Below are 12,609 nucleotides of genomic sequence, written 5' to 3' on the forward strand. Positions count from 1 at the left end.
ACCCTCTCAAATTCACGGCACAACCTGAAGATCTTCAAATAACAAACAAGTTCCCCAAACTTGATCAGTTCTCAACTGTAATTGACGACTTCTACTCAATATGGCGCCCGCAGCAATCTCGCCACCGTCATCACCGCGCCCTTCCGGTACCCCCTCTTCAGACATTTCAGGATATCAGGGCTACCACCATGTCCACTGGTATGTCGGAAACGCTAAGCAGGCTGCCTCTTTCTATGTATCTCGCATGGGCTTCGAGCGTGTCGCATATAGGGGCCTAGAGACCGGATCAAGAGCTACTGCCTCTCATGTTGTGCGAAATGGCAATGTTACTTTCGTTCTCACATCACCGTTAAGGTGTCTAGAGCAGGGCTCGAGATTCAGCAAGGAGGATGAACAGTTGCTGATGGAGATCCATAAGCATCAGGAACGACACGGGGATGCTGTCAAAGGTAAGCCGATGTGCTCAAGTGTTTGTACCTCAAGTTAACCACCATCAGATGTGGCTTTCGAAGTCGACGATCTAGACGCGATATACTCCGCCGCCGTCGCCTCAGGCGCAGACGCAATTGCCGCACCCCACAACATCTCTGATGCATACGGGTCAGTGCGGCTTGCTACCATCAAGACATACGGCGATACGACACACACTCTGATCCAGAAGAGCGACTACAGCGGTGTTTTCCTGCCGGGATATCGACCAGAAACCAAAGCCGCCGACCCCCTCTCACGATTCCTGCCACAAGTACAGCTCTCCAACATCGACCACTGCGTTGGGAACCAAGACTGGGACGAAATGGAGAACGCATGCGAATACTACGAGAAGGTTCTCGGCTTCCACCGCTTCTGGAGCGTTGATGATAAGGACATCTGCACAGAGTACTCAGCGCTCAAGTCCATCGTCATGAGCTCACCCAACGACGTTGTCAAGATGCCCATCAACGAGCCTGCAAAGGGAAAGAAACAATCGCAAATCGAAGAGTACGTCGACTTCTATGGCGGACCGGGCGTCCAGCACATTGCTCTCCGAACAGACAACATCGTGCGCGATATCACGAACCTCAAAGCGCGAGGTGTCGAGTTCATCAAAGTCCCCGAGACATACTATGACAACATGAAGATGCGACTAAAGAAGGCGGGGTTGTCGCTAAACGAAGACTTTGAGGTACTGAAGGGTCTGGACATTCTCATTGATTTTGATGAGGGTGGCTACTTGCTACAGCTCTTCACGAAGCATTTGATGGATCGGCCAACAGTGTTCATTGAGATCATCCAGCGGAATAACTTCGATGGCTTTGGTGCGGGCAATTTCAAGTCACTATTCGAAGCTATTGAGCGCGAGCAGGAATTGAGGGGTAATTTGACATGAGAATATAGTTAGCGGTAGCATTTCCTGGCGTTCTCAAATCACTTCATCTCCTTGTTCTATATTATACTAGTCCTGTCGTATCATGTGCATCCTCACAATCTCATCTAACATCGATCATCGATTTATTAATCATACACCTTACATGGGTAAATTCCATATGAAGTCCAGCGTCCCATCATCGAAGCCCTGGAAACTTTGCTGATGGTCGAGCCCAAACGGCGCCATCGCCGGATCAAAAGGTAGCGCAAGCCAGTCATCATCTGGCATGAGACCAGTCACATTCTCTGCGAGAGATGAAAGGCTCGACTGGCCTGCATTGTGGTTGTTCAGGAAATCCATGCCTGTGGTCGCGCTTTTGAGGTCTGCAGATGTAGCGCGCGATGGGAGCCGTGGAGGCCGCGATGACACTACGAAGCTCTCTCGGAGACGCGTAACGTGCAAGTCGAGTAAAGTGGCGTACCGCGAAGCTAGGTGCATGTCATCCAGAGTGCCTGCTTGTTTGTTAGATCAACCCATGCTGACAGGGCTACGTATTACTCACTTGCTCGCAGAGCACGGATAGCTGCATCTAAAATATCGAGCGATGACTGCAGCTTTTGATTACGCGATCCTAGACTCAGACCCTTGATAAGGTAGATCGACGAAGTCGTGATGCGCAAGAATATCCTGACTGGTGAATAGCGAAGAGCTCCTGTCTCTGAGAGCTGGCAGACTTTTTGTAGTATCTGACAACTTCCATCCACAACTTCCTGAATGAAGTCATAGTCCCGTGGCTCAAGATTGAAAGGAAGGTTGTCTTCTTGAGGTACATCAGGGTCGGTCTCGGCAAGCGTGCGTTCGACAACAGCCTGCATACCCAACGAGTTTGTATATATGCGAACATACTGATACTCTATGTGTAACATGTCGTGCAGTCCGACCTTGAGTTCTGTTCAACTATCAGTACTTTGAAACATAATATCACGCAACATCATAGACCTACTGCAAGGATCTAGATACTTCTTTCTCCAAGAAGTCAATAGCGGCTGGAAGTGCTCGAGTAGTCCAATATAGCGTCCAGTACGAAGCAAGCTTCGCGTCGTCGCCGTAGATGGGTAGATGGTGTCTGACACGGATCGCGCAAGCTTCGTAAGCTCCACCCACGCGCTCATGAATGACTGCCACTGTTCGACTGCACCCGTTGCTGAGTCTACGGGGATCTTCTCCATCAGGGCATGATTGAGGCTCTGTGGTATCATAGAGGTGCAACCTAAGCGCCATGACAGCTGCTCCAGCAATACGTACAGTAGCTTCCGAGCTCGAATTCGTCGTAAGATCACGAACTCTGTAGTGAACTTGGGATAGGATACCTGGTCCTTATCAACACTCGCGTTGTCCTCGAAAAGACCCAGCTCCTGCGCTAGTGAAAGGGCACAACCCATCAGCATCCAGGACATGCGATCTGAGCGTTTCGCGGGTTCGATGACGTCCTCAAGCCATCGACTTGAGGTCGCGTCTCCTTCAAGAAGCTTCGAGCCTTCCTCTGTAGTATTGTTTGCGCCGATCATGAGTTCACAATCCCAGCCGTCAGCAGCCGTAGGAAAATGGAGCGCACGAGGATGCCATTCGGATAGCAGCAGAAGCGCTTCAATTGACCCAATCGTCCTGCTCTGTGCTTTGGAAGGCTTGACCTGACCGAGCATGATCTTCATAATGAAACGTTGGCACTGTTCCCAGAGTCTATCGTGCACGAAGTACCCGCGCGATGCGCCGCCTACACCAGGGAGGATATTGTATCGCGACGAGATCATGAGTATAGTAGTGCAGAGAAACGGATCCAGGGCAATTAGAGTGTAGTGATTTTCATGATGAGAGTAGAACTCTCCCAGAATTGGTGACAAAGGCGAACAATTCTTGAAGAATAGGTCAACGTAGGTGACTGCCTCATGTGCAGAAAACCATCCCATCTGAACGAATCGGCACGAGGTCCATACTTTGAGAGTCTCTGGCGATGGCGTAGACATCTGCACTGGCTGTGCCCTGAAGGTGTGGAACGGCGATGAAGGCACGCCTTCATAACCAGATGGCCCTGATCTTGGCGTCTCATATGCCTGAGACCCTGACTGCTCCTGGCTATCCATGGCATCACGATGATGAGCAGCTTCGAAAAGCAAGTTCAACGCATCGCTGCCGCTGGAGACGACAGTCCTCATCACGGAATGGGCGAGGTCTGGCTGCGACGTCGATATGCGGCGTAGATGGCCTGGTGGTGATAGGATGTCAGAACGATGGCTGCCGTTGATACGTGGGGAAAACCCCGGTGTTGTACCATGCGCCGAAACAGATGATCTATGGCCAGGCGATGGTTGAACAATTGGCGCAGGATTCGATTGAATTGGGTCATCTTCCTCGTCCTCAAGGTCCCTCGTCTCCCCGGGTTTCCGCCTCTTCACCCAGGACCGTTCCGAAGGAAAGACACATTCTCGCATCTCTCGCTTGCATCTTTGACAAGGCGGCTTTAGCTCACCACCATCCGGTCCAGTGCCCAGGATGCATTTTGCTTTCCGCTGCCGGCAGTTGATGCATGCCTTGTACGCGCGCTTGAAGTCTTCCGGATGGGTCCGCTTCTTGCTGGCATTGGTCTCCTCAGTTGTGGACATTTTGTACCGGTGTAAGGTGATACCCGGATGGCGCAGGAAAGAATTTGTTCAAGCGGTCGTCGGGTAGCGGCGACAATGACTGGAAGGCGAGGGATTTTCACTGCTGCAGGGCTTCGTTGGGCCGAGAGTTGCCGCCAGCAGCCCGCGCGCTAGCACCAAACCAAACCTATTGTACCTACTACGAAGAGTCGACTCTCTCTTCTCTAACGACGAAATGATGCTCAATCTGTTTACTTTGGGTTTGAACTTACAATCGTCTCATTAGTGCATTCATCAATTGTACTTCATGGTCATGCTCGACAATACAAATTCTGATGTCACACTCAGCCGGCTACTGCGGGGCAGGTGCGGATCCTCAACAGCCCCCGCCACCCGATAATTCTAAGAACATTGGCAACATCAGCAACCCGCTTGCTGATGATATGCTAGCTGCAGTAGCGAATTCTACGCGTTTTATTAACCAGCTCAGACTTCCGAGCTCACGTGCTGTTCAAGTTATCATTGCTTGACGTGGTCGCGAACTGTCGTCTTTCTTCTAAGAACCATACAGAACAGCCGCACATGCTGATCTAAAGAGTCAAAATCTCGGGCTACTGAAACATCCAAGTGACCTCAACTCTTTAAGGACGCTCTGAGAGGTTGGGTGCTTAGTTACTGTACCCACGTCGCCGAATATTTATAGAACAGACCGTGTGGCGAGGCCACAAATACCGTCCTTCAGACGTAGATTTGTAAACTAATTGTCAGAGCCGTCAGGGACGCCAGAGCCTCAGTCAGCGCTAATGCAACAGAAGATTCGTAGATCTCTCCGTCTCAACCTGCGACGCCATGCGCCAGAAGCGGGCCGCAACGCGTTTCAAAAGCTAGTGAAGCGAGGCCAGGTCTTAAGATCAGCAAACATTGAAACATGACCTTTTTTGACCTTGCTAGCCCTGAAGATCAAGGAGTACAGGCTTAACTTGGTTGCAGCGTGGTTTCCGAGGCTCTCCCCGTGACGGCTTGGCTCAGCCAAGTTGTAAAGGCATCATCGCCGAGTGTTATGCTTCTGCTTTTGTTTCCGGGAACAGCATATCCCGTAAAAATTGATAGCTTCCTGGCAATACAACCGGATGTAGACTTGTGTCAGCATTCAATGCAATGGATCCTTCTCCACCACGCATTGGCACAACCCGTATCGCTCACATATAAAGAGGTGACAGATCGGAGGTTGAGTACAATAAGACCAGCGCCAAAATCTTCGTCTTTCTCCCATGAAGCGAAGCTCTGGTTGATTTTATACTTTGCCAAAGAAACCTCTGATTCGACATTTTCTTCTCGTTGAAGGCGAACCTCTGTTTAGACGTGTCTTGATTCCAAAGTCGGATGTCTGCTTCAGGCACCCCAAGCTGGCCATATCCCTCTTACTACATTTGTTATCGCTTTCTAAGCAAATGTCACGAAGATGCCAATTGAGCGACTGCCGAGAAATGACAAGGTTCCTATTTGGAATTCAGGTTACCATGTTCGAAAATCAACACGTCCCACGTTCAATTTGGACATTTGTGGATTTATGAGGAGTTTCTTTCCTCATTCATGATGCTATAATATCCATGCCTCAGAGCTCGCCTACGCTGAGCGTCGCTGTCAATATCTTCCCATAGGTGGTAGTACATAGAGGTTGAGAGGCAACGGAATACATGATATTATCCACTAAAAATAACCAAGAAAAGAGTGAATGGTTGCCCCGATTTATATGCTCTTTATGTGTATTCAAGTAAATATGCGCCGCTTATAACTCCACACATTATTCTCATAATCGTACAAAGATCATGACTAGACCTAATGCCCAATACAAGAGGACGTCCTGACGAGATAGAAGAAGGAAAGGATATCTTAGGAGGCTTTACACCGCAAGGTGAGGCATTATAGGGCTTGCAGAAAAGGGGATCCGGTGGCAGGCGAGTGGATTGTGACCAATGTGCATCGATGCATGAACTATGACAACGGTCGGAGGAAAGGTTCCCGGTAGGAAAAGGTTTATGCGAATGCACCGACGACGGACATCCCAGCAGCTCCAAGAAGGACATAGATGAATGCTGTGGTCTTATCCCTGCCAGTCAAAGTATGTTGAGCCTCTTCGGAAAGGAAGTCCTCGGCAAGCAAGTCCACGAGCGCAGCGTAGATCAGGAGACCAGACGAGATAGCGTTGAAGACACCCACAATGATCAAGCCAAAAGCACTGTTCGGGTCATACGATCCGCGCGTTAGCAACCCAATAGCCTGACCGATGGGGGCAGTGGTTCCGAAAGCAACGACGAGGACCCAGGGCTTCCAGCTATTTGACGGGTATGGCACAGCGGCAATACGAGATCCGAGACCGAGGCCTTCGAACATCTGGTGGAAAACGATGGCGATGAGGAGGACAATGAAACCGCTCGAAGTGATGGAGATGGTCATACCGACGAAGACGGAGTGGAAGAGAATACCACCCTCGATGAGCGTGATCTGCATGGATTGCTTCTTCAAGACCATAGGGTCTACTGCCTGCTCAACATCGTCCTCAAAGTACGAGTTCGGTGTGATATCTTGGGTAGTTTGTTGCGGGTAGCTTGGCAAGGCGGGCATGGCGCGGTTGACCATGCCGAGCATCTCGTCACGTTGGCGGACATATTGCTCATAGAAGACTATAAACCAAGGCGGCATCTCAGATCTAGCCTCTAGCTCGTCGTTGCTGGTGTTTGGGAGTGGGAATTTGTCGACTGGGTAAGTGTCTTCAACCCATCCTCGCTTTTCGTCTCGCATAGCTAGCATAGTCTTCTGCGAGTCGTAGCTGTCTGTGCGTCGGATAGGATTGTTGAAGGCGGCCTGGATACCCGGTGGTGCTTGTCCTCCCGCAAATTCTTGGCCAGTTGCGCTCCCGTGACTATGTCCTCCAGTCTTTGCATTGAGCCACATTTCGATGACGAAGAGAATGAAGAGCGAACCCATCATAATAACACCAGGCATGGCTGGGTATTTGTCGGTGAACAGATCTGGGAGGCATGGGTCGTTGAGCGAGGTGAAAGCGGTAGGCAGGAGCTGTTGGACTAAGTGTCAGATGCGAGAAAGAAGGAACGAAGGAGCCTTCACGACTTCAAGATCGGCTGCAATAGTACTTACATGGACAAAGGCAGTCGCTATTAGAACCCCGGTACCGAAATGCTTGCAGAAGAAGAATATTTTCGGGGGTATCTTCATCCACTTGACTTTCTTTGCGACGACTGGAAATCCACAGCCTCCAATGGACGCGAAGAACACAATGACTTTTTGGACGGATTAGTAACGGCATAATAGTCAACGGATACGAGAACGCTTACAAACTGCACCAACATGTAGTGAGAAGTCATACACAGCACCATCCGCCTTGCTCCCACAAACGGGCTTCGCCATTTCGTCCATCTTCAGGAATAAAAATATAGGTAAAATATCCACCCAGGGAAAAGAGTGCGGTAGAAGCTCTGTCCCAGACTTGCCAGCAGCCTCGTCGCCGGCGACGATGGAGGATTAATAAAGAATCGAAAAGAAAAGGAAATGTCCAAAACTCTCCCAGAGAGCAACAAATTCAAGTCCAAGGTTGAAGATGGTGGGTACCAAGGTTGTCATCAGCAGGCTATGTATCTTGCTTTAAGATGTTGAGAGACGCTAACTGCATCATGCCTGATCAGCCTGTCTTGAGATGGACCTCCATACAATGGTCTGTGCATCAACTACCGCCTTGGGATCGTTGCTTCATACACAGAGGACGCGGAGGTTCAGACGCTGCAAGGAGTTGCCAGCAGAACTTGTCCCAGGAACGCGCTGGCCACGGGAAGCAAGCCGTGAGGCTGCCAGGCGTCATCTGGAATTGAGGCTCGCCTATCTTTCCAAGCCTGTTGCAGGCTCTCAAATGGTTAGGCGCTCGAAATTTTGGGCAGATCTACGATGGCATTGGCTCTGATACGGCCCAAGTCTCGTTTCCACAGGGTGGAGCCGCTTACGAAATGTGGATGAATGAAGTAACGGGTTGACGCTTTGATGGAAGCTTCTGCTGCAGTTCCAGTTCGAGCATTTGTACACAAATCTTGTCCTCCAATGGGACGTTCCGTGAATGTAGTGACATGAAAGGCCAAGCACGGCTCAAGACCAGCCGCTTGAGGATAAGCTTGGCTTTGTCCCAGACGGGGAGTTTTGAAACCTGGATAGGCCCGGAGAGGATCCGTGGGGGATGTGCAGCACTCGCTATGGGCCTGCAGGCAACAAGTCAAATCCTCTACAGTAATCACTGTATCGCGCTAGTTGGTTGATGCGCGTCTGATGCGTTTTGCCGATGGAGAGGCAGGAATAGCCAGAACTTGCGACTCCCCGCTTGCCAAGACGTCACAACTTCGTGCCAATGTGTGCCCAACCCATACTTCTAACTTCCATCTACTCAGATCTCTCTTCATCTCCAAAGAAGCTTTCTGAGCGCTCATAGAGTTTACAGCATCTCTAATTATCCCGCAAATGCGCGTACAAGGCTCGATTGTGATGGATTGTGCGCATCGCTCCTCCGCATCTGCAGATCGCCAAGGCAGTTTATAGTATCAAAACTAGGCTAAGCATGTCAACCCCTTCTCCTTTCAGTAACATGGCTCGCTTAAAAGCCGGTAGTAGGGCCTGGTGAATGCTTAGCGAGTTTCAAACTCCGCTTCATCCCTTTGCCATCACGTAGCGGCGTGCACCCTCAGATTCTCTCGCGCATTTGCAGGCGATCCAGCCACCTCATCATGACTTCAGGGCTCGAACAACTCCTGGGCGGGCGGATGAACGCCGCGCTGGCGTTAGTGGTGGTGCTTTATTACATTGCTTTCCCATTCTTTCTGAGGCAGATATCCTCCCTCGTAACTACATCACACAAGATCCCAGCGATCGCCATACCCTCACACAGTCTTCAGACGACAGCCGGACAATATGTCTTCCGATCCTCATAGTAGGTATCAGGTATCCACGTCCACGGTGCTCTCTACTAACAGCCATTTTTAGCCTCACCTATTGGCCAACCCCAAGGCCAAGCTGCGGAGCGAACAATTGTTCCAGTCAATGCAAACCCCACATCACCCATGGACTCGTCAGACCAATCTGATATCGCTGCCGAGCACAGAACAGATGGTATTGAGCCGCTGTCATCTGTGGGTAATGCATCCACTCGGGAAGCCAAGGATGATGTTGCCATCACCGTGGATGGTGCTGATCCTCTAAATTTGGGGCATTATCGGCGAGAAGCCGTGACCCAAAAGCAAATGAAGGCAGACCATCCGCTAGCTAAGCCCAAGCACATGAAGGTACGACTTCGCTCACTGCCCATCTGCATAGGTCTGACCTCCATAGAAATTCTACACAAGGCAAAACGCATTGATTGATCAGTTCCTCCAAAGTGGAGATGAGGAACGATTAGCTGCTCTTGACCACCTCGAGAATGGACCCAAAGTGAGATTCGCCGTGAACGCATCGTTCGTAGTCAACTTCTGTCTCTTCATTATTCAACTTTACGCCGCCGTATCGACGGGTTCCTTATCACTATTCGCCACAGCTGCAGATGCTTTCATGGATCTAGTATCGTCATGTGTCATGTTGATCACGTCGCGTCTGGCAGCGAGACCGAGCGTCTACAAGTACCCTGTCGGAAGAACACGCATTGAAACGATTGGTATTATAATGTTCTGTTGTTTGATGACGACTGTCGCCATTCAACTGATCGTAAGCTCCCCGCTTCGATGTTCTTGCTCGATGGCTGACAGACCTAAAGATCGAGTCCGGCAGAGCCTTAGGAGGCGGTGCCACCGAGTCAGAAGAACTTCACATCATCCCTATCGCATTCGTGGCGGTAGCAAGTAAGTTTCCCAACATGCACCACTATTCAATTCGTCTTCGGTCTTACTAAGTACCTTAGTCTTCTGTAAAGCTTCGCTTTGCATCTACTGCTACATCTACCGACGCTATCCCGCCGTGCACGTCTTCTTCATCGACCATCGCAATGATATTGTCGTCAATGCTTTTGGTCTTGCTATGTCTATTGTTGGAAGCCGAGTCGTCTGGTATGTCGACCCAATCGGTGCTATCCTGATTGGTCTCTTGATTCTCGTTTCATGGGCCGCCAATGCATTCGACCACGTCTGGCTGCTTGTGGGCAAGTCGGCGCCTAAAGACTTCATTTCGAAGCTGATCTACCTTGTTGTGACGCACGATACGCGCATTAGCAAAGTCGACACGGTACGTGTTTGAAGTGTGGGGCTGTGGAATCGGCCAATGCTAATTTGGCTACAGTGCCGAGCGTATCATGCTGGACAGAAGTATTATGTTGAGGTTGATATTGTGATGGATGAAGACTTGCCATTGAAGATCACCCATGATGTCAGCCAAACGCTGCAGCGCAAGCTCGAAGGTAAGTCTTATACCTGCCTATGCATAAATGATGCTGACATAGTATAGGCCTCGCGGACGTTGAGCGAGCATACGTGCATGTCGATTATGAGGACGAACACGACATAAACGAGGAACACAAGCCTCTGTACGAGGTTACGCAATCACGGTCGATAAAGGAGCGCGTCAAGGCTATGCGATTCTTGTTCAAGAAGCAAGAAAAGACAGGCTGAGCATCAAGGCTCCTTGTAGTATAGCTTGCGATTTCCCGAAGTAATGTTTGTTCGGCGCTGGGATGATCACACTCAGCAGCAACTCGTTTCTGCATACCATGACTCGCGATACAGGCTAAAACTTGTCTTTTCATATACTAGATTTATACCCGCTTAAGAACATACACGAAGTCGTCACAAATATTTTTGTATTCCTGTAGGACTGTATTCAAAGTTCCTATGAGTGCTTGTGCGAGACCTCATTCAGAATCCCCATAGGGCGTGCAGCGCAAGGATGCCTTTTCGTAATCTAGTTTCCGTCTGACCGTTTTGTGGGTACACAGAGGTTTTCAAATGCGGGCAGTCCACCTTCTGAGTCGTCCTCTGTCTCTTCTTTCTTCTCGTATCCCAAAAGTGTCTTTTCTTGCTCGTGACTAGTCTCCCGCGACGATGTTCTGTTCTCCACAAACTGAGCTTCTAAAGTCTTCTCTCAGCGTCCAACTCCTCTCGACCCGCTTTCTTCCTTAGGGTTGCATACCGCTTCGGGACTGCACTGAGATTCGTGAGTGGGCCGTTTTCTAGTTCTGACGACTCTGTTGCTGCTTCGGCGAGTTCAGACAAGCGCTTCAAGTCTGGAATAAGCACTTGTTGTAGTCTTACGAGCGACGTTTTTTTGGCTTCGCCTTCAATAGACACATCCTGTAATGCTTCCGACACCTCTGGTCCCGTTTTAGTCTCGGTGGTCGCGTCTTTGTCGTTCACTTCACCTTCAGTCGCTCCCTCATCCTTATTGCTCTCGCTCGGTGGATCCCAGATCACAGTTTCTACCGACCTTATACTCACATCTGACTTCGTCCTTCTCAACCGTGTCCGCATCGCCGCTCCATCCTTCTGCCGCCTTTCTTTCTTCTCCTCTTGGCTCACTGTCTTCGTGCCCGTCTTCTCCATCATTTTCCCAGTCCTTGCCGATGTTGACAGGGTTGCATTACCCTTTGCCGCCTTCTCCACTAGCAGATCCTGGGATTCGCCAAACTTTGGAAATTGACATTCTAGGCTCGCAAAGAACCTGCACCGCTCTGCAGATTTTAGATACCAATGCCGTATGGATGAAGTCTCGCGTTGTGTATACTCTAGATCTATATGCGAGCGGATGAAGTTAAGACCCATGGCACGTACGATGTGCGACGACTGCGGGAAGTTGCCCCATACCGCCATCACTACCGCCAGTGTGACAGCAGGACCGAGCATGAGACGGCTTTGGATATGTGTGTGGAGGTTTTCGATGCCAGCGATGGGCAGGTCGAGCGCGAGCCAGGTCTTGTGGATGGAGATAGATGTTGTGATCGTGGGGCTGACGTGGAAAAGTGACTTCGGATAAGCGAGCCCGGAGGCCATGAGCATTTTACTCAGTATCCATTCCAGGCCGGTGGGCTCAATATCTTCGGAGAGAATATCGATTCCAATGTAGGGTGTGCGCAACGCAAGACGGGCGATTGACAAAGGAAGATGCGCTGTTGAGGGACAGGGTAGTACCCATTGATTGAGCTTTGGCGCGAAGTGTAGGACTACGTTGAGAGGAATCCGCGGCGGGAGCTTAGAGACAATCTCATTCCCTTGAATAGCGAATACAACGTAAGGTGGTGAGTGGGCATTGTGAGGAAGCGAGCTCGTAGGAAATTCGAGTAGGTAAGACATGTCGTGGATGACTGGCCTGGATTGCGCAAAAGGTGCAAGAGCTTCGAAATATAAGAAGCAAATTCAGACTTGGTCCGGAGTCGGGTTTAGTAGGCTGCAAGCCCTTGTTGCTTTCACTCGTGGTGAACCACGGTTCATCCATTCACTCTCATCGACCGCCAGACCATATGAACTTTGACAATTTGCCGACATCTGACAATTCCAAGACGAAATACTTTCGCTGTTATCCATGGATCGACACCCGAACAGCGTTAGATGCTGAGATGCAATGGAAGTTCGCGTCACGTGGGGTACAAATTGT

At 50.2% G+C, this 12,609-nt stretch overlaps 5 protein-coding genes across 5 annotated transcripts; 2 read left to right on the forward strand and 3 right to left on the reverse strand.

Annotated features, from left to right (window-relative positions):
• Nucleotides 1–3: 3 nt before the first annotated feature.
• Nucleotides 4–1,460, forward strand: K460DRAFT_416161 (4-hydroxyphenylpyruvate dioxygenase). Its single transcript, XM_040937775.1, has 2 exons — nt 4–449; nt 498–1,460. Exons 1-2 carry the CDS (start codon nt 101–103, stop codon nt 1,364–1,366), a joined length of 1,218 nt encoding a protein of 405 aa, XP_040787349.1. The 5' UTR covers nt 4–100; the 3' UTR covers nt 1,367–1,460.
• K460DRAFT_385552 (uncharacterized protein) lies at nt 1,132–4,069 on the reverse strand. Its single transcript, XM_040935542.1, has 3 exons — nt 2,349–4,069; nt 1,908–2,294; nt 1,132–1,857 (listed from the first exon to the last, which is right to left on the reverse strand). Exons 1-3 carry the CDS (start codon nt 4,003–4,005, stop codon nt 1,505–1,507), a joined length of 2,397 nt encoding a protein of 798 aa, XP_040787350.1. The 5' UTR covers nt 4,006–4,069; the 3' UTR covers nt 1,132–1,504.
• Nucleotides 4,070–5,725: 1,656 nt separating this feature from the next.
• Nucleotides 5,726–7,703, reverse strand: K460DRAFT_310707 (Zinc/iron permease). Its single transcript, XM_040930158.1, has 3 exons — nt 7,341–7,703; nt 7,144–7,286; nt 5,726–7,062 (listed from the first exon to the last, which is right to left on the reverse strand). The coding sequence occupies exons 1-3, from the start codon at nt 7,420–7,422 to the stop codon at nt 6,022–6,024; spliced, it is 1,266 nt and encodes a 421-aa protein (XP_040787351.1). The 5' UTR covers nt 7,423–7,703; the 3' UTR covers nt 5,726–6,021.
• A 1,249-nt stretch (nt 7,704–8,952) lies between these two features.
• K460DRAFT_376403 (uncharacterized protein) lies at nt 8,953–10,634 on the forward strand (the record flags this gene model as incomplete). Its single annotated transcript, XM_040934874.1, has 7 exons — nt 8,953–8,971; nt 9,025–9,323; nt 9,370–9,738; nt 9,788–9,872; nt 9,932–10,251; nt 10,306–10,423; nt 10,471–10,634. The coding sequence occupies 7 exons, from the start codon at nt 8,953–8,955 to the stop codon at nt 10,632–10,634; spliced, it is 1,374 nt and encodes a 457-aa protein (XP_040787352.1).
• A 363-nt stretch (nt 10,635–10,997) lies between these two features.
• Nucleotides 10,998–12,308, reverse strand: K460DRAFT_416165 (uncharacterized protein; the record flags this gene model as incomplete). Its single annotated transcript, XM_040937776.1, has 1 exon — nt 10,998–12,308. The coding sequence occupies one exon, from the start codon at nt 12,306–12,308 to the stop codon at nt 11,091–11,093; it is 1,218 nt and encodes a 405-aa protein (XP_040787353.1). The 3' UTR covers nt 10,998–11,090.
• Between the last annotated feature and the right edge of the window lie 301 nt (nt 12,309–12,609).

This window comes from Cucurbitaria berberidis, assembly GCF_010015615.1.
Source record: "Cucurbitaria berberidis CBS 394.84 unplaced genomic scaffold K460scaffold_3, whole genome shotgun sequence".
Classification (NCBI taxonomy): Eukaryota; Fungi; Ascomycota; class Dothideomycetes; order Pleosporales; family Cucurbitariaceae; genus Cucurbitaria; species Cucurbitaria berberidis.